This window comes from Maylandia zebra, linkage group LG17 (genome assembly GCF_041146795.1).
Source record: "Maylandia zebra isolate NMK-2024a linkage group LG17, Mzebra_GT3a, whole genome shotgun sequence".
Lineage (NCBI taxonomy): Eukaryota > Metazoa > Chordata > Actinopteri > Cichliformes > Cichlidae > Maylandia > Maylandia zebra.
Window position 1 is genome coordinate 4,734,959 of NC_135183.1, and position 25,903 is coordinate 4,760,861.

General features: G+C 38.8%; 1 protein-coding gene across 9 annotated transcripts in view; it reads right to left on the reverse strand.

Annotated features, from left to right (window-relative positions):
* Positions 1 to 25,903, reverse strand: part of ano2b (anoctamin 2b) — a 74,540-nt gene that overhangs the window by 23,441 nt on the left and 25,196 nt on the right. For 8 of the 9 annotated variants that reach the window (XM_024805699.2, XM_024805698.2, XM_024805702.2 and 5 more), the window contains 14 exons: positions 25,347 to 25,445; positions 24,847 to 24,998; positions 24,412 to 24,466; positions 24,267 to 24,318; positions 20,797 to 20,852; positions 18,673 to 18,720; positions 17,855 to 17,919; positions 16,180 to 16,314; positions 15,415 to 15,575; positions 8,973 to 9,055; positions 8,579 to 8,668; positions 7,161 to 7,244; positions 1,776 to 1,850; positions 1,079 to 1,280 (listed from right to left, as the gene is read on the reverse strand). In XM_024805699.2, coding sequence (XP_024661467.1) covers positions 1,079 to 1,280; positions 1,776 to 1,850; positions 7,161 to 7,244; positions 8,579 to 8,668; positions 8,973 to 9,055; positions 15,415 to 15,575; positions 16,180 to 16,314; positions 17,855 to 17,919; positions 18,673 to 18,720; positions 20,797 to 20,852; positions 24,267 to 24,318; positions 24,412 to 24,466; positions 24,847 to 24,998; positions 25,347 to 25,445 — 1,357 coding nt within the window. The remainder of the gene's footprint in view (positions 1 to 1,078; positions 1,281 to 1,775; positions 1,851 to 7,160; positions 7,245 to 8,578; positions 8,669 to 8,972; positions 9,056 to 15,414; positions 15,576 to 16,179; positions 16,315 to 17,854; positions 17,920 to 18,672; positions 18,721 to 20,796; positions 20,853 to 24,266; positions 24,319 to 24,411; positions 24,467 to 24,846; positions 24,999 to 25,346; positions 25,446 to 25,903) is intronic. The other variant, XM_024805700.2, reaches the window with a different exon arrangement.

The window sequence follows — 25,903 nt, forward strand, 5'->3', positions numbered from 1 at the left end:
ACTGCACAAGAATGGCATCTGTTCAGCAGAAAGTGACAACTCTGCAAGTGAAGAGAGTTTAACATGATCACTGTGCTGGAAGTAGGTTAAAATACTGGAACTTTTCACATTGCACATCATCTCTCTCACACACACTCACGAGCGCACACACACACACACACACACACACACACACACACACACACACACACACACACTCTCTCTCTCTTCCCTCACATTTCTCCATCTAATTTTTTTCTATTTCAGAGGTTTTGAATATGAATATAAATGTAGGAAAACCCTCCTGGGATGACTGATGGGATGGCTGGAGCATGAAAACATCAAAGTTTTATCAAGCTGTCCACCATGAGGCAGAAGGACTCTTTCTCAGATACAGAAGATGAAGATGATTACATGTTTTATCAAGAGACCTAGGCATTATTTTACTCCTAGCATTTGTAAATGTGTCATTCTGGATATTTGAAACAACTCCCTGATTTCCAGAAATCAGGGTTAGATTAGATTCAAGGAGTAAATTACTAGCAGGATATAATTACCTTAGCTTAGAAACAAAACCAGGGCAATCTACTGGCCTAGCCTTAACGTAGGAAATATCAGTCTGTTGCAACTGTCATGCCAGTACATGTTCCCAAATAGACTGTAGTTAACAGGATGTATGAAGAGCTTGTATAATAAATAAATCTATCTATCTATATAGATATATATATAGATATATATATATAGATATTTTATTTTATTTTTTTTAAACTATAAAAAAAACCCTATACTTATAGCAATTCAAAAAATACATTTCTAAAGTTAATCAGACTTTGATGACTTTGAGACTTGATATCATGCATGGTGACCAGCATGGTGACTGTTAAGCTAAGCTAACATCTTGTGCAGTTACAGCTTCATTATTAAAGATATTCAAATGTTAATGATCTTTTTACTTAACTCTTGGCAGGAAAGAAAACCAATCAAGGTTTTTAGCAGTGTTCACCAGTGGATCCAGTTTTCCCCCCATTCTCTCTGGTACTTGAAACCAAAGTTACTTTACTAGAATAGAGTAAAAGGACATCTGTGTGTGTGTCTGTACCTAGCTCAGTTAACCACACTGCCACAGCACCGTAGATTTCATCCAGAATCAAGATAACCACGAGGTTGATGATGACCGCAGTGGCAGTGACTGTCACCCGAACATTGTGCCTGATCTCCGGGTCAGGGCTCATCGCCATGATCGCAGAGATTGTGATGCGGTAAATGATGACGCCGAAAACTGCAGAAAATGTCAGCGCAAACTGGGAGCAAAAACACAAGCAAAGGAAGGGTAGTTATTACTCAAATCGTTATAGAGCAATGGCTAGACTTATTATGCTCTCACACTTCAATTCTGAGAAAATGACACGGCTAGGCTAGATCAGATGTAACCAAACCTTATTTTAAAATCATACATATCTCAGAGAGGGGGATAGTAATGTTGAGAAACTCGTGCTTAAAGTGGTAACTTTCGGGATGAATAAAGTATTCTGATTCTGATTCTGATTTAGAAGGAAAAAATGTGCGCTTTGGTAAGTTTGAGCTAAAAGTATTTCTTTACTGCTAAATCCAACTGGAAAGAAAGATCTAATTGTATTCTGTTATCCGCTGTTGCTTGATGAGGTCAATCCAACCTTATAAAGTCAAATGGATCTTAAGGAAAAAAAAAAGGAAAAAGGAATCCCTTTTATTCCCAGCTCTGCACATACATTTTTCTCATCCTACACTGGCCCTAAAACACATTTTTAAATACTCACCATGAAGAGGATAGAGGACACGTTTATCAAGTATCCGGGAAGGCGATCTTTCCAGGTCAGCTTCTCTATAGGAGACTGACAGAAAAAACAGAGGAGGAGAAAAGAGGGAAAATTCCAAATCAGTCATACAGGAATCTGTGGATCTTTAAGTTTGTTTTTAAATCTGTTATCCAGAACAGAGAGCCTACAGAGACGTCTTAAAAAGAGAGAAAAACAAAGCCCCTTCCTCCTTTCAAATGGTTTGTAAAAACTGAGTTTAGAGCGAAACAAGCAGCCAGTGAATTTCACACGACCACGGGGAACATTACCACATCTCAGCACAGACATAAGGGAGCATAAAAATGTGTTTTACTGTACGCAGCCTAAATTCAAACACTTGCTTGAGGACATCGTTTTATTCCAGAGAATCTCTAACATCCAGATGACTCCCAGCTGATTCATCCATTCTCCCAGGCATTAACCACATTAACTGGCTTCTACTTTGGAGCGATTTCAGGTCTAAGAAAACACAAGTATCTGCTTTCTTGCCAAGATTCAGATAGGAAGATTGATTTCTACAACCTCGAAAACCAGGTTACAGCCAGGAGACAGTAGCAATGCATAATTTAAAATGCTAGGAGATGACAGAAGGATCTGGTTTTGCCCAGCTACTAAACCCTGTGCAAACAAAAGTCTCGCCCAGAATGTCAGAAATTTTAATAATGGAATGTAACCTGTACAGTTACAGTTTACAGTGGAACAAAACCGCTGTCAAACTGTTTCAAATCTTCCACCCCCAGGTGGTGCTTATAGGCATATGGAAATAATGCATACATGAACATCTTCACACAGTGATAGGAAGTCAGTTTGCACACACAGACCTGAGTGGATCAAAACCCTGTATACTAGGAAGAGGGATTATGCAGCCTGGCAGTGCAATGGCACCATCTAGTGAATATGATGGCATTGTACACCCTGCAATACAAGCTTTTTAAAAACAGAAACAGGCAAATATACATATGAACCGTCACGAATAAGCTTATACAGTGGGTTGAAAGGGGAGTGTTAGACATTTAATCTGAGATTTAGAGTAAGACACCACGTCAAGGAGTAGCATGAGTTTAAAATATGGGGACGCAAGGTTCAAAATAAGGATTTTGAACCTTGTAGAATTAAAATGACGTACACATTTCTGCATGCAAGGACACATTTTGACATTTATTAGAACTACATTAATACTGGTCTAATTGCTTCAACCACTCAAGAGTTCTGCCCTTTAGTCATCTGAGGACCTCTTGGTTTTTCACTAAATAGTAAATGCACATTTAGACAGCCTTAACCATTAAAGCATGTTTCTTGCATACATCATTAGGTAGTCCTTTGGTTGCTCCAACATTTGCACTGCAGATCTGAGGTGTGTATGCTACATTCAAGTTGTGTTTTTATAAAATTAATAATGTGTTTTTCAAGCCCACTACAAACTTTAAGAGACAAATTAATTATGAGGTGTTAGCCATGTAAATTATTGGATTACAAACAAATCTCTTAAATGTGAAGTTTTTTATTGTCACTTCAGTTCTACAACATTGTTCACTTTGCAGCTTTTGGCAAGTATTCCCAGAGAGACAGTGAGTCCAGAAGCCTTTCACTTGGGGTCAGGTTGTAGGTTGTTCGCTGATGATTGAAGACCTATAACAAAAAAAAAAAAAAAAAAAGACACAAGTCATTTTAAAAACCCAATTCTAATAAAGTTTTAGTTAAAAATGAGAATTTGCTAAGTAATAAGTAAGATTAAAAGTTAAAACAGAGACTGTGACTTTTTATAGCTCTCTGGCATTCTGGATTAGACTCCACCTGACTGGTTCTCCATTGCTGTGTTTCAAAAGTTCAGCTAGTAATTTGTTTAAAAAAATGACCTACAAAAGGACAATTCATGGCAGAAATCCAAGAAACCATTAACACCAAAAATATTTAAAAGAAACAATCTTTCAGCAAAAACCAAAAATAATCAAAATAAAGCCATACCATCTTCTCTTAAGGTTCTCACTTCTCCTCCCCCTTTTCCAGACTCTTAGCCTGGTTCAAGTGCTGAAGGAAAATTTGATCACACCAGGACTCGTGACAAATTTCCAATCTGCTAGAGACAGAAGAGCAAAACAAGATTTAAATGAAATGTAAAATAAGGCTGCATTAAACTGCAACAAGTTATCATCAGTAGTTTCTACTTTTCACAGACACTACCACTTCTATTATTAAATAGTACTATGTATGCAAAACTATTACTGCTACCAAGTATAAATTCTTCATATTAACCTTTTTTAAAAGACTATTACTAGAATAATAAAACGTGTTAGCACTTGAATGTGACGTGGGCACTATGTGCATACTTGTCAGTTTAGATCAGATTAGATTAAGTGTGTAAATCAACTTGTGCGTTCTACTTTGTTTTTACATGGTAACCAGCAGCAGATGTCTACACTGTGTTCAGACAACAAACCAACTAATTTAATTAACTTACCGGATGGTTTTGGCAAGCTTCTCTAAAACGACCTCGTTGAGTCTTCTAAACTTGTGAACGCTGGAAAGTGTGTTTGTTTGCACTCAGAGTGCGGTGTTGAGAAATGACAAACAGGTTTCATCCTGATTACAACTGACGAAATACATTTGATTTAAAAATACACAATTTCGCTAACATTTTTCTTTCTCATTATTCTGTTGGAACAAAGTCGTTAGCCTTTCAAACGGAGGGCCTTTTGTCTTAACTGAACATGCACATATTAAATATAAAAACTTTAATGGAAATGAAAGTGTTACATGGAACACAATGTGCTTTTCTGCTCAAGTCCATTATTCAGATTTATGCAGTCTCTCACTTATAACGTCTATGCAGTGAGCAGTGTATAAAAGAACCAGAAACGAAATCAGCAACTTGTTTTTAATCTGTACATTTATCATCATTTTGAGAATCGCGCCTTTTGGACATGAGCCTTCATTTCAAACATAAATGCTTTTCTTTGCTTTGCTTAAATGTTAAGAATGATGTTATACATATAGTACCATTTCACCATTTTCAGGCACATCTAATGCAATGTAAGTGTCTAAGACAGAGCTGGCTTCCCTTTAGGATTCTGGGCTTTAAAACATGTGACCCTCTCTCTTTTTTTAGTTTGTCTTGTATTATTAGCACTAACATGCCCTGTAGTTCAAAAACTGATTTGAAACATTGTGACAGTGATTTGTCCGTCACTGAAGATTAGCCACTGATGTAGTTACGGCACTTTTACTGTCAGTTTGCAAATGTAAGCATGCAGCCTGAGCTCTGTACTTAAAGTAGCCAAAATGAATGCTCAACTTGATTTACCCAACATTTATAAGTGCTTAGTATGCCGAAGGCATATTGCTTTAAAATAACAGGACCAACGTAGAAGACTCAAAAACCAAAGACCCATTTTACTCACATATATGTTCATATAATCTTTTGATTTGATCCTACAGCACATTCAGGTAACAATGGTTCAAGTGTGTGAGAGGGAGTTGTGTGTCGCCATAGTGACGGTCACTAATCTTACCCCTGGCTTCCTGCCCAGCATGCATCACTCCCACTCAGCCCGCCCTCCCTCAGTTTCTTTCCATCCCTCTACTTCTCCAAGTCGGCTTATTTGTGTTGTGCATCTTTTTGTCATATAAATTTGTGTTTTAAGTCTCACACTCTGTCATTTCTGCATTCACAGAATTCCATCCGCGTCTTGATGTCAGTGGCTTCCATCTCCTCCTTCAGCCAGCTTATTATCCCAGCAGGGTACCTGATCAGAGCTAGGTGTTGATAGCCTAGACTTTGTTTTTGCCATTCAGCTGACTCCCCAGGACTTGCCTGAACCTCTGCAGGTACTTGGTGTTTGCAGCTTTCATAGTGGCCTCTTCATGGTTCCCATTTGCCTGTGGGATCCCCAGGTACTTGTAGCTGTTTGTTTGTTTGTTTTTTTGACAGTAGACCTAACCACAATTAACTTGTCATACAAGAAAAGGTGTAACAAACAGTATGTCTCCGTTGAGTCCATTAATGTCATGTGGTACACCTGCGATGAGGAAAAAGCCCACAGAGATAAAGGTTGCAAAGAAGGATTAGCAGCTCACCCAATTCATAAGGGGGTCCTGTTAACTGTCTAGCAACAAGGTTTGTAGAAAAGAAATCCTTTAGATCCAACAAATCATTTTACCTTTGCTGTGTTATAAAGAATGTTCCTTTTTTAAAGACTATATTGGAAGGATTTCTTAACATTAATTAGCTTAACTACCTGGGAAAACAGTACTACAGTGCTTTGGTTGAGAACTATTTTCAGACCTGGATTAATACTTCTTTGATTAGTGTGTAAAGCGTGTGTTTAGCCTGTTTAATGACAAGGCAGTTTGAGAAAGGAAAGACATGCACGAACTCATCCAGGGTGGAATAGAACCAGGCCGCACATGGGTCACCTACCAGCACCCAAGTTGAGCCAGATTTCATTCCATTCTGAGAAAAAAGCAAAAATCATACACTACTATCTGAATTTTTCCCAGAGCACATGTTCTACAGGGTGACGTGGGCAGTGGAATGCAGGGTAATTTTGTGTGTCATGCCCTTCACTTGTACCATCATTCCCACCAAGCTGCAAAGCGCAATCTTTTCCCTCCCTACTTTCTGTGTTTCTGTTTTCTGCCTGCTTGATTGCAGGATGTGATGAGCGGGGGAAGTCAGACTGCCAGCTGCTTGTCATCATCCTGCTCTGCAATAAATACCTAGATCCAACACTTTGACTGTGAAAACATTGTATACACAACTGCCAGATCATGCAGTCTCTGTTAGTTTATTGCCCACTCATGTATTCGCATTTACCAACACCTGTTCTTCTCTGTCTGCAGCATTCATCTGCCTAAGCCCCTTCTTATCTTTCTCAGTTCTGAGCTCTCTGTTCTCTGAACTTCTCATACAGCAGTCCTTAGCTGCATTGGTGCCCTGGCCCTGCCTATTGCTTCAACCTCATCGTGACCTCCATTCAAACCCAACTCTCTCCCACCAACAATGAGCATTTTTTTTTTTTTTTTTTAAATACGCAATCTTCCTGTTCCTGCTCATATCTGTGCTCTGCTTTCGGGTTCATCAACTAGCCCAACTATATGGGCAATTTTAACTCCTGCTGTGGTCATCACATACCTGGATTGATATATTTAAAAGGGGTATGCTAGAAAACATACAAAGAAATACCTGTAAAGTGGAAACGGTAGCACCCTGAGGATGGGACAGGAAGAGAAGAACAGACAGCAGCCTGCAGGAGGGGGAAGAAAGGATAGGGAAAGCAAGGTGGGAGCAGGAGGGAAAAGAAAAGGACAGGTGGTAGAAGAGGACAGGGGAAGGAGAGGAGGGGTTACCGGTATTCCTGCAGACATGGCTGACAGTAGTTTTTGTCTCCATCTGTCCTTCCCTGTCACTGTCCCGTCCTCCTGCTTTGCTGGCTGAAAGACAGGGGGGACAAGTTACAGACACACAGACAGACAGACAAATACACAGACAGACACAGACAGACAGACACACCCACTATCACTCAAAAGCTTGGAGGATGTTTTTCTCTTTGCACATAAAGCATATTTGTTTATATAAAATATAACATATTTATTTAAGTCACATCGATTTACAACAATTCTATTAATTATGAATCACACCTCCTTTTTAATGGACCATCTGTGTGGCACACTTTCAGCAACAAGCATTCCTGTACTCCACATTATATTACCTAATACAAGTTTGTTAAAAGTCAAAAAATAAAAAATAAAAAAACAAAAAAAACATGAAGGACCTAAAGACTCTGATAAAGTCAGGGTTGGGTACCAAACTCTGTACTTTTTAGGGTACTGACTGAATTATCTACTGAAAACCAACTCACACTAAATCATTCGGTGCCAAATTTTAGGTAAGCGTAAGAAAGAGCATGACTATTACTAACTATCACTCAAGTTAACCAAAAGATCTCTCAGGTGTGGTTACGCTTTCAAAAAATAAAAATAAAAATTGCGCAACGATTGCTCTCTGTAACATTTGCAGAGGAAAATGAAGGGAAAAAAAATGGCAACACATCAAATCTGAGGAAACACCTGGTCAAACACAAAGTGCATTGGCTCTGAAGAGTGTCCCATATTTGATTGGCTGAAAGCCACCGAAGGACCTGCAGCTAACTTTCGCAAGTCTTTCGCCAACGTATAAGAAGTTGAACCCATTGATGGTGAGGAATCTTTAAGTGGCACACTAACAGCTCTATCAATTTCTTCATTGTGGTTATGGGTCAGGAGATAGAGTGGTTCATCCACTAATCAGAAGGTTGGGTGGGTTCCTGGCTGCTCCAGCCTGCATGCCAAAGTATCTGTGGGCAAGATACTAAATCCTGAGTTGCAACTACAGTATATATGATCAGCTCCCAGGAAGATCTTTTAAATTTTTCTATTTTTCTTCCCTAATCAATTTTGGGATGGTGTAATGATGATCCTGTGTCATGTGAACCAGTTCCCTGCTTCCCTCTGGCAGCAGCAGGCAGCCATCTGTTACCACTGCAAAAGTATGTGGGCCAACAGGACTCAGTGTGATTGACCTGGTTTACACAGAGAATCTAGATCACTCCCAGTCATGAGATAATCTTGGACATGTTGAAAACCAGCTGGGTGAAAGGAAATATATTTCCTTCATATTTGTATTATGTATACAGATCACTGAATTTAAAAAAACATGACTTGTTACCATAACACGTTCCTATAGTAAGCACTTTAATAGTATAGCTTTGTTTTCTTTGCCTTCCTACCTCATTCTTTTTCTTCTTCTTTTTCTTATTGTTCTGCTTCTTCTGTCTTTTCTGCAGGAGGACGGTCTCATATCTTGGCCTGGGGTGTTCCTGAAAGAAAACAGGAGTGAGAAGGAGTTAGGTTCTGGACATTCTATCTGACTCTCATGTGGGCATCTATGTGTATGCCACATGTACATTCCAGGCTAGTGTGGGATTAGCATTAGATGATAATGCCTTTAGTGCCAATGTTAAGTGTCACTGCAGGAGGAGGTAGTGTGGCCACACACAGATTGTAGGAGTGAAACTGGTTAAGAAAAAAGAAAAAAACCTCTGCCAATCTGAATGTTCAGAAATTTTTCTGCTAATTTTGTAGGTTTGATGCGTTTATGTTTGCACTTTAAAAAGCATTTACCTCATCCTCCTCAATGCCTGTCAAGTCCCAGCTGAAGCTCAGACTGATCTGACGTCGCTTCCACTGTTCCAGAAATAGCACCGCTGCACAATCACACAAACGAGGAACTTTAATAAAGGTTACAGTATCGTAAATCTCCAATTGCAAGTTTCCAACTGCATCATATGACTTAAAAGTTGACCCTAAGTTTTTATTTTAGAGTTGACTAAACTACTTCTTTTTCAATTGATTCAACGACATAGAGGGCAAGCAAGAAAGCAAGAGAGAAATAATGCATTTGTCCCCTAATTGCTCTTTGACAGTGACTTGGTGTAATTTAAATTTACAGCTGCCCAACCTGAGCTGTTCCTATGACTTATTTGTAACATATATACTCATTTCTAATCGTGTCCATTCTGGTCATTGCCAATGAAGGATTTAACATCTTCCACCTCCCATCTTGCCTTTGTACCAGTCTCCAAACCAGACATCATAGTAACTCTCACTACTGTCCTGCAAACCTTTGCTTTCACACTTGCTGCTATCAACAAAATCACCTATTCACCTCTCTCATGTGCTGTATGTTGCTTTGGATAGCTGCCAACAGATGTTTAACTCATCTATCTTCAAAACATCTGCTGAGTGCAGCTTCACTCTTACACCCGTCACCCTCTCTTTCACACAAACTTATTCTGTCTTGTTTCCAGGGACTTGTCCTTTTCTCTCCACTGTATACCTCCACCTCTCCTGGCTCTCTTCCACCTGCTTCCTACTCTCACTACAGATCTTAATGTCATCTGTGAAAATGATACCCCACAGAGACTCCTGCCTGACCTCATTAATCAGCCTGTCCATTACTAGTGCAAACAAGAAGCCGATCCCTGATTAATCCCACTCAAAGCTCAGACATATGTCAATCCTACCACATACCTTGATTTGATTTTATTGATTAGCATTCAAATTCAAATCTCAGTGAAAACAGTGAAAAAACAAACAAACAAACAAACAGTGAAAACAGAACAAAAATCTACCATAAAGAAAGAAAGCATGAGACAAGGCTAATCAAAAGGTATTGGCTGAAGCATTTGCTTATTACGCCAACCCTTTTCACAAAATATCTTTTTGTATGCAGCTCCTGTACACAGGGCTTGAAGAAAATAATAAAACAAAGCAAAAACCAAACAAACAAACAAACAAACAAAAAAAAAAACAAAGAAAAAAAAAAACTTTCCACCTTAGATAAGTAACTACATCAAAGCAAAAGAATCAAGAGGTTGTTTTTTTTTTTTTTCTCTTCTTTCTCCTTTTTGCTCTTTTCATTCTTGATTTATATATTTTTCTATTACTCTATTTTTAAACATGTTTTTAAACAAGGAAAATGAACTACACCTTTTTAAATCACTGTCATAACTATTCCACAGGTTAACTCCTCTAACAGAAACACATCTCTGCTTTATATTTGTCCTTATCTTGTTTTTTTTAAAGAAATCTGTTCCCCTTAAGTCATATTGACTCTCTCTGACTTTGAACAGCTTCTGAGTACTGGGGCAAAGCAAGTTATTTTGTGCTTTATACATTATCTGTGCCATTTTATATTCAACTAAATCATAAAATTTCAGGGTATTCAGATTAATAAACAAAATGTTAGTTGGTTCTATATAGTTTGATTGGTTTATAATTCTTATAGCTCTTTTTTGTAACTTGAAAATAGGAAGAGTGTTCGTTTTATATGCATTACCCCATATCTCCAGACAGTAAGTCATATATGGAAGCAACAGAGTACAATAAAGTGTGTATAATGTTTTTTTGTTCAGGACATGCTTTGTTTTATAGAGAATAGCAATGGTTTTTGACATTTTTGTTTTCACGTGGTTTATATGAGACTTCCAACTCAGCTTATCATCAATCATCACTCCAAGAAATTTATTTTCGTACACTCTTTCAATTTCAATTCCATTAACCCTTATTTTAGATACATTTTTCATTGGTCTAGTGCCAAAAATAATCAATTTTGTTTTCTTTATATTTAATGATAACTTATTTACATCAAACCAGTTTTTTAATATATTTAACTCCTTTTCCGCTGTAGTCAGAAGCTGTTCTAAGTTTTTACCTGAGCAGTACAGAGTGGTATCATCAGCAAACAATACACATTTTAACAGTTTGGAAACACTACATATATCATTTATATATAATATAAATAATTTAGGGCCCAGCACAGAGCCCTGAGGAACACCACAAGTTACCTTCAACTGCTTAGATTTTACATTATTGAATTCGACATATTGATATCTTTCATCCAGGTAACTTTTCATCCACTTGTATGCTATCCCTCTTATGCCATATCTCTCTAGTTTATTCATTAATATAGAATGATCAATTGTATCAAACGCCTTTTTTAAGTCTATAAAAACACCAACAGTATATTCCTTATTATCTATTGCATTAGATATCCCTTCAACAAGTTCCATCACTGCCATTGAAGTGGACCTTTTCACTCTAAAGCCATATTGGTTATCACTTAGGAGATTATGCTTCTCAATATATTTATCAAGTCTATTAACAAATAACTTTTCTAAAATTTTTGAGAACTGTGGGAGTAGTGATATTGGCCTATAATTGGTAAACTGACATCTCTCTCCGTTTTTATAGATTGGAATAACTTTTGCTATTTTCATTTGTGAGGGAAACACACCAGTTTGAAAGGACAGATTACAAATGTATGCGAAAGGTTGCACTATATATTCTATAATACTTTTAACTAATATCATGTCAATACCAAAACAGTCAGTGGACTTTTTATTTTTAAATGTCTTCACAATGTTAATTATTTCTCTATGAGTTACAGCACCAATAAACATGGAGGACACATTCTGAGTAATATGTTTATTTAGGTCGTTATTATTTCTTGACTCTGGAATTTCTTTTGCTAAATTAAAGCCAACATTTACAAAGAAATCATTAAATTCATTTGCAATGTATTTAGTTTTATCAAGCACAATATCTTTATCTTTTTTAAAATAATCTGGATAATTCTTATTTTTTGAGCCCTTTTTGATTATACTGTTTAATATCCTCCATGTTTCTTGTGTGTTACTTCTACTTTGCTCCAATAATTTGTGGTAATATTCTTTCTTACTTGTTCTTATAATATTTACTAATCTATTTTTATATAACTTGTACTTTATTTCAGCATCTTTTGTCCTCTGTTTTATGAATCTCTTATATAGATTATTTTTCTTTTTACATGCATCTTCTATCCCCTTTGTGATCCATGGCTTATTTGATCTGTGATGCTTTCTAGTGATTTTCATTAAAGGACAATGTTTTTCATATAGTGAAATTACAGTTGATAAGAATGCATCATACGCACTATTTGAATCTTCATTTGCAAAAACCTCATTCCAATTGTGTTCCTTTAAGTCCACCTGGAGGGCAGCAATGGCTCTTGTTGTTCTATGTCGTATCATATCAAATGTTTGATTCTTTTGTTTAGTTTTAATCCCAAAATAATTTTGAAAAATTGCAAAAACAGGAAGATGATCGCTTATATCAGTTATAAGAAGTCCACCTACTATTTCATGGTCAATTTTATTTGTGAATATATTATCTATCAATGTAGCTGTATCAATTGTTATTCTACTTGGTTTTATAATTACAGGGAAAAGGGAGTTACTATACATTGTATCTATGAAATCTGTTGTTTTCTGATGTCCATTTGGGTTTAGCAAATCTATATTAAAATCACCACAAATTATTTGCACTTTTTTATCATTTAGGTTGCTAAACATAGCAGCAAGTTTTTCATTGAATATCTCAAGGCATGAACCTGGTGTCCTATAGATGCAACTTATAATTATATTGTTAGCTTTTTCAACATGAATTTCAATAGTGACACATTCCAATATGTTATCTATGGTGCTTGACATGCATTCAATCAGACTACATTTCAAAACTTTATCTACATATAAAGCAACACCGCCTCCTTTTTTATTCACCCTGTTCATTGTAAATAATTCGTATCCTTCCAGTCCCATTTCACTAACTTTCTCATTATCGAGCCATGTTTCTGATATTGCAATTATGTTAAACTTTTTTAACTTACTTAAACATTCTGTAATTTTAGAAAAATTTTTATACAGGCTTCTACTATTGAAATGTATGACCGACAATGCATTTGCCATTTTAATATTCACATTGAATTGGTCATCTGTATAGTACTCACAAGTATTATTGGTGTTATTGTAGAAGTGGGTATCTGGGTCAATGTTACTTTCAGGGTCATTCATGTTGTGCTCTGCATAGTTAAACGTTTTGAAGTTCGTTTTCTCAGCGTGTGTGGCAAAATAACCACCTTGACAGTCCTTTTCATAATCAAAGTCTTCCTCTTCAATATCTCTGAATGGAAACCTATAATCTGTGTCCAAACTTGTCATTTATGTGTTTTTGTTGTTGTTGTTTCCATTGTTTTTGAGCCGTAAGGCCAGAAACACTTTCCATACCCATTGTTCATTATCCAATCGTCACTTTTCCAATAGATTCCATAGCAGATTCCTGATTATTTATATTGCTCTAAGTCTTTGAGTTCTCTTATCATCACAACTTTCGCTTCTTCGGGATTGCCATTTAGTCTTATCATTACTTTGCAGTTCCTCGTCCATGTCGCTTGTATCTTATTTTGTTTTCTCAGGCTGCGTGCCTGTCTTGCAATTTCAGCAGTCTTTTTCGTTAAATGTTCATTTAAATACACACCAGTCCCTTTTAGCTTCTTACCCTGTTTCAGTAACTCAATCTTTGTTTTGCGACTCACAAACCGAAGAATGATTGCTGGCTTTGTTTTACTGTCTTTTCTGGGGAGCGTGTGGCATGCTGCAATATGATGGCTCTGAATACTTACATTCTTCGTTACCTCACAGCTGTCTTACCATCTTCATACATGTCATCTACCAGCACTCTCACTCTATCACTCCTTCCTCATACAGTACAACAGTTCCGCACTTGGCACCCTCTCATATGCTTTATCTAGACCATCAAAGACACAGTACAGCTCCTTCTGACAGTCTATACTTTTCCATCAACACCCAAACATCATGCTGAGAAAGAACTACAGATGTGAAGCCACACTGCTGCTCATTGATTGTCACCTCTCTTCTTAACCTAGCTTCAGCAACTCTTTCCCACAGCTTCATGGTGTGGCTCGTTAACTTTATCCCTCTGTATCTACTATGGCAGCGGTCCCCAACCCCCGGGCCACGGACCAGTACTGGTCCGTGAGTCGTTTGGTATCCGGCTGCGAGAGTTGAGGCTCGGGTGTGAAATTTATGGTTCTCAGGGTTTTTATCGGGTTTTTTTTTATTGTTTTTATCGTTAACTCAGTTTCCCTGGGTCTTTTCCCATGTGTTATGCATAAATCTTTTTTTTGGTACAGTTACCGGTTTTATTTTGTTGTATTTATCTGCAACACCTTAGAGGCCAGTCTGTGAAAATATTGTTGGGCATTAAACCAGTGCATGGCGCAAGAAACGTTGGGGATTGCTGTACTATAGCTCTGCACATCAGCCATTTCTTCTCCATTCCTCAGTCATGCTCTCACTCTCCAAGATTGTGTCTGGTTAAAAATCCCACTGCCCTCTCTCCTACACATCTTTATACCACCACAGGTATGCCACCTGAACCATCCACCTTTCTAATCTTCATCCTCTTCATAGCCGTCCTCACTTCCTCCTTACTAATCTTCTGCACTTCTTAATACACCATTTATCCTCCTCTGTCATGTTCTTTACATTCATGAGCTCCCCAAAGTACTCCTTCCATCTTCTCAGCATACTCTATTCAGTCATTAGTAGAATTCCATCTCTATCCTTAACCACTCTAACCTGCTGCTCCTTCCTTAGTGTTCAGTCTCATGTAATTTTATACAGATTCTCTCAGGACATAAAATTCAGGTCATAAGATACAGTCCCAATCAAAAGTTTAGGACCACATGCCTTTAAAAGGCCAAATCTGTGCAAAAATGTGGATTGTGCGCTGCTAGAGACCCTGCTTATGCAGTTCAGCAACCCGACCCCGTTCAAAAAGGGAACATTTTGCCTTTGCCATCAGAACACCATGACAGTATGACTACCGGACAGAAAATGACAATGAATCCACATTTTGCACAGATTTGGCCTTTTAAAGGCATGTGGTCCTAAACCTTTGATCAGCTGTAAAACAGTCTGTTTCAGTTTAAGCATTGTTTTCAATAAATTGCATGCTCAAAAAAAATGTTTTGTCTCACTCCCATTTCTTCTTGTTGCATGTTGAAGCTCTACTTAGAACCTTGTTAAGATCCAACCATGCCAAATATGTTATTTGCCATCTTTCAAGTGGTCTTAAACTTTTGATCAGGACTGTATCTCTGAGCATTTTCATAACCAGCCCACCTGTCATCTCGGTATGCATATGCAAAAACACATAACCTTACCCCATAGAGACATGAAGATGGCAAAGAAGACAGTGGCAGGGTTATCAAAGAGGTGTGAAGCTTTGGCGGTTCCACAGGCAGTGCTGAGATGCCAGAAGTCACATGCTCGGTCACACAGAGGACACATGGTGAAATTGAGACGCTGGTCACACATCTCCAGACTGAAGAAGAGGGGGAAAAAATATCAAATCTAGAGTGCCCACCATTATATAACACGTGGTGTAGTGCTAATGTTTATGACTATAAGATTAACTGAGGCTCTATATTTCTGTCTGTGGATTCACTCTCAGCTAAAAAGGCGCATGGATCTTTGGGTCTGTTACATTTAACCACAATAAATGAATGGAACTTTTAACACATAACCACAACACAAGCTTTTCTACTTTGACCCTATTCATACTTGGTGTAGGCTGAATTATCAGCCTTCCACTTCATCACACACACACACACACACACACACACACACACACACACACACACACACAGAGCCAGCTGAGCCTTTTGTGCGCCACCCACACAACCCTGACTAAAGCCAGATACAGCAGGTATCTGGGCAATCCCTGTCTAGTAAATGTGTGTATGGGCATATGTGCATGCAATGGCAGGAACAAATCCTTATTTTCTGCATTATGCTAGAATCCGTATTTTAGGGAACATCTCATTCCATAACCACTTTTTACAGTGTGGGATTGTACAATGATTTTCTCTCTCAAATGAAACTGCAACAGTAAAACTAGAGATTTTTGCAGTGGATTTCTAATGTACCTTGGTATATTAGTGTCCATTGTCGCCACTCCATAGCCAAACACAATGATACCCACTATGGAAGCTGGTACAAGCAGCTGGGTGTACACGCCGAGCCATGCAAAGTAAAGGCCGATCTTCTCACCAAAGTACTTCCTGTGGGTAAGGAATAATGCAGTTCATGGTTAGGGCACAGCAGACGGAATTAGTATGTAAAACAGGTGTAAGGATCCTGATGCTGTGTTTGACCCCAAAATAGATTAAGAGGGCTAATGCTCTTATTATTTAGGGTGTTTCCTACCTCTGCAAAGCCTTTAATAGTTGCTTCTTAAAGACTGGTGTACAAATTCAGCCTGAGCAAGATCTAAAGACTCCAACATGGACTTAATTAACCTTAACAATGGATAAATCTGTGCTACTTGCTGCAGAGTAATCAAAATAGTATAATTAGTTACACTATTTAGTTATACTATTTAGAAGTACAAATCAACAGAATATATAGTAAATAGCAGCATCAAGTTTTTATGATTGTCAGAGGTTTATTACCACAAAGCAAATGTGTCCACATGTAATGAGATAAGCAACATTCTTCATTCTGTGTCATTTTGCTGAGTCAATAATTGTGTCAGTACATAGTATTTTAGCCCTCAGCCTACTCTATTGGGTGTTCTATTGGATTTAGGTCAGGCGAGTACGGGGGTCATTGAATGGTATCAGTTTCTTCATATTCAAGCAACTGCCTGCATTCTCTCACCATATGAAGCCGAGCACTAGGTGAAACCCGTCAGTGTAGGGTCTGACGGCAGGCCGAAGGATTTCATCCCCATATCTACTGGCAGTCAGGGTGCCAACACCCAGCATGTCGAGGTCTGTGGATATTCCTCCATGGATATATGCCTCCCCAGACCCACCACCAAACAGGGCATACTAAATGAGCTTGCATGCAGCATTACATTCTCCACAGCTTCTACAAACCCACGACTGTCACAGGTGCTCGGGGTGAACCTGCTCTCATTTATGAAAAGCACAGGGTGCAAGTAGTGGACCTGCTATGACTGGTGTTCTATGGTAAATGTCAAATGGGCTCCACAGTGCCAGGTAGTGAGCACAAGGGACATCGGGCCTTCAGGCCACCTGTATGAAGTCTGCTGGAGGTCATTTTGTAGCTCTGGTAGTGCTCATCCTGTTCCTCCTTGAGCACATACCAGTCCTGCTAATGGGTACAGCCCTGTCCAGCTCTCCTAGAGTAACTTCTGTGCTCCTAAAATCTCCTCTATGTTCCTGAGTCTGTCAATATTGAGTCAGGCTGAGATATAAAATTTGCAGTTGAAACAAATATAAATTCTTGATTTGTCAGTCTTACAAGGTGGTTTGGCTAGTAAGGAATCATTCATGACCAGTATACACATGGTGACTAGTAACGCCAAAGAACAAATGGGCATGTGAATATCTTAAGAACCATTTCACTAGCTGGCCGACATTCTTATTTTAGGTTTGACAGCATTTTTTAGTAGATAAAGGTGAATGGCATAAACATGAATTGAGCTGCTGTTTGGGGAAGGGCTCTGAGGGGACTGGCGGCGGTTCCCGTGCCTGGCAGGTCCCCATGTACATCTTTCACTAATCATGTATGGCAGAGTCATATTAGATTAAAAGAAAAACGGAGGTCTTCGTGTTGATGCTGTGGTTACTTTACCTGACTAGATCAATGGGTTGGTACTTGTAAAAGGCTGAGTATCTAGCCCACTCTTCATGCAGAACCTGACAGACAAGACAAAGCAATAGAGAGAAAGGGAGAGGGAGAGAGAGAGGGGGAAAGAGAGAGAAAGGGAGAGAGGGGGAGAGAGAGAGAGAGAGGGAGAGAGAGAGAGAGAGAGAGAGAGAGAGAGAGAGAGAGAGAGAGAGAGAGAGAGTCAGTGTGGGCGTATTTTGTCATGTTGTAAGTTGAAAATGATTCTCAGAGGTAGAGCTCATCTGTAGGCAGTAACATTCTGATTGGCCGAATTAAACCTCAGTGGATGAAGCCAACAAGCTGCAGTATAAGTAACATTATCCTGCAGCCAAGTGAAATGCAGTAAGAGAGGAGGAAAACCGCATTATGAAGCCTGGTGCTCCTCGTGCTTAAAAGATAAAAATCTAACAAGGTATGTGGTTGAACTAGAACATGTTACAAAAACTGGAGTAAACACAAGGATAAAGACTAATCCTCTCAATTTTCACATTTCAATTTTCTATTAATATTTTGCTTTGAAATTTGAGTCGGATCCTGTTTTTTTGCACTTTGAGAGTTTTGTAAACACGTTAGACAGATGTTGGAAGAAAATCAAATTAAATATGAGATGAGGATGGCAAACTAAAGCTCAGTTGTTCAGAAAAGTGGAGGTCCCTTTTTGAGTTGCTGGGAGTTAACATGTTTTGGACAGCTGACTTGACTGAGACTGAGTTTTCATAGCTGTACCACATCACTTAAAGGAACAAAGGGGGTGACAGGAATGAAAGGCTGAGTCAACGCACCTGTCTGTCGTTCCTCTCCTCCAGGTGTCCGATGACCTTGTAGTCACCCTGAGCAGTGAGAAGAGAGGATGAAAAGCATGAGTGCACACAGGCGCACGACAACAGGCAGCACAGTGCACTTGTGGAAAACATGTAAAAATACAGAAATTAAAAACACTCGAAATACAGTATTTGAAGTTTTTAAGAGCAGATAATGTGGTAAGAGGAGGTTGTCTGAAGTGTTAATATCAATCAAGTTAGATGTCAGAGTTATTGTCAGTTTTATAGCTGGTTAAACCACGGGGCCATGCCAGTGTACATCTTTAATTTAGAGCCAAAGACTTTTCAGAAACTGAAATTATCATTTTAGGTCAGAGAAGGCATGATAGACTCCAATTTGTTCATTTAAATGGATTTTTCTACACACTAAGGTTAAATATGGAGATCCACAGGGTTCTATGCTGGACCAATTCTATTACACATGCTTCCCTTAGGCAGCATAATTAGACATACATTTTCATTTCTATGCAGATGAAACTCAGGGGATCTATGAAAGTAAAGGATACACACCAATTAGCTAAGCTGCAGGAATGTCTTAAAGAAAAAGACTGGATAACCTCTAATTTACTGCTTCTAAAATCAGATCAAACTGGGGTTATTCGACTCACTCCTAAGGATCTTAGAAATCTGATGGCTGCTTGGCCTCATTACCTTGGCTTCCAGTATCACCGTAAGGAATCTATTATATTAAACAAATATTTAGGACTTCTTTCTTCCATCTGTGCAATCTCTTAAAAAATAGAAATATCCTGTCTAAGAGTGATGCTGAAAAACTATTCCATGCATTTATTTGTTCTAGGAAAAATGATCCAAAGTGCTGCAGCAAGAGTACTGACAGGGACTACAAACAGCTTTTTTCCACCATACTGGTTCCTCTTCAATCACTGTTAAAGCTGGGATTATATTTAAAATCCTTGTCCTCACAAACAAGGTCTTAAATAATCAGGCCCCAGTAGAGCACTTAGCTCTCAGATTTCCTTCTGGTTCCTAAGATATTTAAAAGTGGAATGACAGGCAGAGTCTTCAGCATTCAGGCCCCTCTTCTGTGGAACCAGCTCCCAGCTTGAACTTAAAAGCAGAGAGAGTGTCTTCTAAGTTCAGGCTTAAAACTTTCCCTCTTGTTAAAGCTTAGCTGGGGCTGGATCAGGTGATCCTGAATTTAGTGTAACTAAACACTACAATAGACACGGCTTGCTGGGGCTTTCCATGATTCACTTAGCATTTCTTTCTCACTCACTTGTTTTTGCCTCAGCATTTAATTATCAGATATTCGATTCTGGCTCTCTTCCTCAGTACATGTTTTGTCCAATTTCCTTCCACTCACCCTCAACCTGTCACAGCAGATAGCTGCCCCTCCCTTAGCCTGGTTCTGCTGAAGGTTTCTTCCTGTTAAAGGGGAGTTCTTCCTTCCCACTTCTTGATGCATGTTCAATCATCCAGGTAAGTAAATCTCCAAAAGTTGATTCTGTTCATCTGGACGTAGCGTTTTGTGGAAGAAACGTTTCATCACTCATCCAAGTGACTTCTTCAGACTCAGCTGACTGCAGACTGAAGAAGTCACTTGGATGAGTGATGAAACGTTTCTTCCACAAAACGCTACGTCCGGATGAACAGAATCAACTTTTGGAGACTTCCTTCCCACCGTCGCAAAGTGCTAGCTTAAAGGGGGCCATATGTTTTTGGGCTTTTTTCTCTGTCATTGTAGGGTCTTTACAATACAAAGTGCTTTGAAGCGACTGTTGTTGTCATTTGGTGCTGTATAAATAAAACTGAATTGAATTATCACTCACAAAATATAATTAGATAATCAAAAATTAACACAGAACAGTAATTCTTCCTTATATTTCAATTTTCAATTTTATTTATATAGCGCCAAATCACAACATAAGTCGCCTCAAGGCCCAATTATGTATTATATGTACCCGTTAATTTCAAAACTTGAGAAATTCCTGCACTAGTCAGTATTTTGCTACGTCATTTGTCAGAGTGTAAGATTTCTACTCCAAGAATGTTTCCACTCACTGAAAATTGAAATCTAGTAAAACACATTAAAACCATCAGCGTCTCAGGGGACTTTGCACTTACATCGTGAAGAGGGAAGGCAGCGTCATACACGCCTTTAGCTATCAATGTGCTGATGCCTGAAAGAGAGAGAGCAGAGACGTGAGACAACCCCAAGAGAGTTTGAGTGTCATTTATGAGGGGTTTCCTTTTCCTGCTAAGCATCGTGAACTGCATCCTCTGAAAAGACGACAGTTTTTACTTGCATTGAAAGGCAAGTGAGGTTTCAACCAGAAACTCAAACAGCTGGCTGGGCTTTTAAAAAAATAAGTGTTTGAGGCACTTACAAAGAGGTGTGTAAGCACATTTTTTACTGAAAAAGAATTAAGGATTGAGGTTAAAATAACTGTTCCAGGCTAAGAGGAAATTCATTTTTAGACAATGAAAAAGAGCACCTCCTTTTATTTATCCAATATCCAGCACTACTTACTTGTGATTCGATTTTTTTAAGGATGTGATTTGTTGTCCCAAAAGGATAATAATAAAAAAGAAAAATGGTTCTTTCCCCACACGTATTGTATAGCCTGTACCATTTTAAAAAAGTCTGGTTTTCAGTGTCACACAGACTGGTTCTGTCTTTTGCCCTTGAAAGTTTTCACACGTTAAATCGTGGCCTGCCCGTTACCTGTCAATGTCAGGGGTGGACGCTGATGCATGACATGACGCGGCATACACAACTACCTCTTCCATCAAACTAACTAACCAATTATCAGTGCCTCAAAGGGGACACGGACCTATGCAGCGATTAGCTGTGCTATTAATGAACATCACGACCAACACACATACACCTACGCATGAATGCTCACTCAACCAGCCAGAAACAACCACAACTCCCAGTGGCCCCTGCTTCAATCTCAGCCTGACCCGGGAAGTATGACCCACTTGTAGAAGAGATGGAGTAAAGCAACAGAGACAGAGAGGGAGAGTGTGTGTGTGGGGATTGTGTGAGCCTGGGTGGGCGGGGGGAGGGGAAGAGAGAAAATAGAGGTTAAAAAGATGCAACTCTATTTTTCTCGTCCCTTCTTGCCCTACAGCTTCATTAGTACCCGCTGGCTGAGACCTTCTGCTGTGATAGGCAAGCCAACCAGACATATGGTGGACATTAGAAATGAAACTGAGATCAGCATATCTATATGGGACCGATGGGCATTATAAGTGTGACAGGCAGATGCAACCATAATCTGCGTCTAATTAAATGCTCAGTTATATAAACAGGAAAGAGCTGCACTAACAAAGAATCAGGGGATACCTGATACCATGCAGTTCTTTCATGTCTCATACGGACAAACAGTGGTGGATATATTTTAATGGAAATTCCAATGAAAGTACAATGAAGCCTTTAAGACAGCCGTCATCTGCGTGCCTTGCATGTTTATTTTCTAGATTACCTCAACAAATTATGGGTCACGCACAATTGCACAAACAAAGAGTGCGGCTGAACATATTGACTTAGCTGCTGAATGTCCCTATGGGTGTCTATGGTTAAAGGAATTGTTATTGAGCAGCCTTTCTAGGAACGGCCTGGTGGGAATAGGTTGTTGGGAAAATGATCTCTGTGTCATCCAACTATGCAGCACAGCACTCATTGTTTAGACAACCACTTGAACGTCACTTTATCTCTCTAGTGCACAAACAGCTTGCATGGCTCTGCGACCTTCTAGTACCTTCTTCTTCCTAAACTAAGAATTATTGCTGTATAACATTTAACTACAAATCTATAGTTTTACCTTTCACAACAGAGAACAAGACAATATGAGATGCTCGGGTGTTATTTAGTTTATCATCATTGACTCAAATAAATGTTGCCTGATTGCTACACCCTGTTTGAAGGGTGCTATAAAACGGGTGTAGTCAATGTGCTGTTATACCAAAGGTGTAACCAAAATGCTCAGTATTGTATACGTATTGTATACAGATCTAAGTAGCTTGGAAAGAAAAGCCAGTGGATTTCTTTAGGTTTCTTGAAGATGTTTCACCTTCATCAGAGAAGCTTCTTCATTTCTAAAACCAAATGGTGGAGTATTTAATCCCTAGTGGGATTAACCCTTAAGAGGGCCGTTGACCCGCTATTGATTATGTGTCTCATCACATGAGCCAAGGTGTGAAAAGGGTGTGGGTCATTATCAGCAGAGTTTTCAGGTGAAACTATTGTGAGACCTTGGCTCACCCGATCATGTGACCTATTGAGATCAAGTCACAGAAGATGTGAGTGGGCGTTGAGGTGTCTGGGGAGGGATCTCAAAACTGGCTTGTAAGTTGGCAGACAGTTGGTGTTGTAAGCCACCCCAAAGTGGACAATGACAAGACAATGTTGTTTCATTTGTCATTCTGCTTCTTCCTAGTTGGTGTCTGACCTTTATCCTGTGCATCTTTACAGATTCGATGAATTGGGATAACCACCTGTTTAAAGAGCTTTCTTTACATGTGTGCGTTCCTTTTCTTTCCTTTCTGGCTTACAGGGAATGTTTTCAGCCCGGTGTTCTAGGGTTCTGATTACTCCAATGTTGTGTTCCAGAGGGTGGCGGTGGAGTCAAAGAGTGGGTACTGGTCTGTGTGTGGGCTTCTGGTAAACTTCCAATGTTGAGGTTTCCATTCTCTTCAATGTGCACAGCACAGTCCAGAAATGGCAAACTATTATCCTTCTTGTCTTCCCTGGTGAACTTTATGTTTCTATCCACTGAATTGAGGTGAACAGTGTAGGCTTCTACTTCTTGGGTTTTGATTTTGACCCAGGTGTCATCCACATATCTGCAGCAGTAGAAGCCTATAGAAAGTCCAGTCACGTTTCTTCCGAGTGCCTCGATTCGATTACCATGAGATTGAGATTACCATGATCTGGATGACTGAGAACCTACACATCCATATTGAATGCAAACATATTTTGAAGCAGGGTTTTATTGTCATAGGCTCTTGTGTAGACCAGTGGTTTAGAGGTTTTTATGGCACACTAAAGAGCAAAGCAAAATTTCCAGCAACACCTGTTTTTATATCTGCAGAAGAGAGTGTTTATGTCATCTGGAACACCAGATCCTTTTGCACTTAAAAATAAATAAATAAATAAATAAATAAATAAATAAATAAATAAATAAATAATGCTTGACACTATGCTAGCAAATGATAAATTCACATAAACTTTCCTCAAGACATACCAGTGTGTCTCTGTTAAGAAGCACTGGTGTAGAAATAATCTAAAATGAGTTAGTTCTGGGAGTAACCAATGGCGGACCAAATTTCAGGAGGCTGGGAAGGATATGATTGGAGGAGTGTTGCTGCTTTCCAGCACAGGTGAATGAGATCAATTATACTGAAAACTATTTTAGACTAGCAACATGACACTTAAAAAAAATGAGTGAATAACTTAGTGACTTCTATTAGACACTGATGCCTTCAGCAAACCACTTGAGATCTGCTATTGGAGTCTATTGGAATACACATTTAAACACTGATAAAGCAGAGGCACAGCAAACTTCTAATGAAATGCTTTGTACCCTCACCTATGGTTTGACAGGTTCGTGCACACACCGTCCGTCTCAGGATCTCATAAACCTGTGGAACATTTCAGCTTGTTAGACTGGAAAAATTGACTAATCTTGAAAAAAATATGATACAGGAGGTAGTGATGTAAACATAGAGACTTACTATTCTGCCCCTTGTAGAATTGTCAAAGAAAGTGTCTTTAGATGTGATGTTGTACCTGAAGGAAACACAACCAATGAACACTATGGTACACTATGGCAGGGCTGCTAAGGTTTTTGCAAAACATAGTCTTTTCAACTTTAAACACAAAATGCACCTGCAACAACACCAAACAGGTGGCTGTGTGTTACAAGTTTGTGGTTTAAAAAAACAAAACAAAAAAACAAGTGTAGTGACTTTTCAACAATAAATGATTTGACATCATTTGTTGTTTAGGTTAATAGAAGGTTGTGACTATAGCATCCATAGTCAGATCCAACTAAGGACCAGCCCTGGTACCAGACAGTTGGTTTTCTTATCATTACTTAGTCTTATTTTATACTGAAACCATAAAATAAGGCTCTATAGAAAATAAATCTGTGTTCATATTTATCTCACAAGTGTAGCTTGTCCCTGGAGAAGCAGTGTGAAAGAAATTTGGTGCGTCCATGATCTTGATGTGGTACTTTAGGCTGGAAAGGCTTGGTCAGCGTTCTCCACACTGTGCTCATACTGGAGCCGAAACCAGTTTCCTCTTTGATTTCATAACTCTGGGGTAACCAAAACATACAGCGTTAACCATGTTACTACCTGTAAGATACACACATCCAAAGAACTTAACACTGTCTGAGAATTAAAGACCTAACACTGAGTGGTACTGCAGTAATAACCCCACGTGTAAATATAATTATGGGTATGACTGTCTCTGTACTTTTAACTGAATTTTAAAAAAACTGGCATACCAAAGTCTTAGACTTAATTTCTTAAAATGTTACAACCCTTAAGTTTATTGTAATAGCCATTATATAGAAAAAAAAATAACTACAGAGACACAATATCAACTTCAGCTGTTTGCTAACCTAACAAGAAACTGCTGCAGTGAGGTACTCTGATCTTACCGTCTTGGTGGGGACTCTAATCTTGAGAAACTCGGCCTCTCGACATAATACTGGCCATGGTGCGTGGACTCTGGTAAAGCTGGGGCCATGGCTCTTTAACTGAAAAAAAACAAAAACATTCAGTTGTGTTTATGTAAGCAATTTGGGAAATTAAACATGCTAATCAGATCCAAACACAGTTTTGATTAGCCATGATTCAGTGTTTACAAGCACTTACCATGACTGAGCTTGTTTTCTACCAATAATGCTTTATTGCCCTCAACTTTTTATGCTCGGGGAAATGTATCAGCAGACTGCTTGGCTGACAGTACCTGCTGTTTAAAAATGGCTTACCAGACCATCTGCCAATACTGCTTTGCAATCCAATACAGCAGACTTTGTTTTAGCAGGAGAGACCTAAATACATTCTGCTCCTCACTTGATATTTTCGCTTCTCAGTGCTTTTTCCCTTCAGGCCTTACAGTTGACATCTGCAAGGGCCAACTCAACATTTTGCATTCAACACGGAGTTTTCTTTGAAATCCAAGCCAGATGCAACCAATCCTTGCCATCATTCT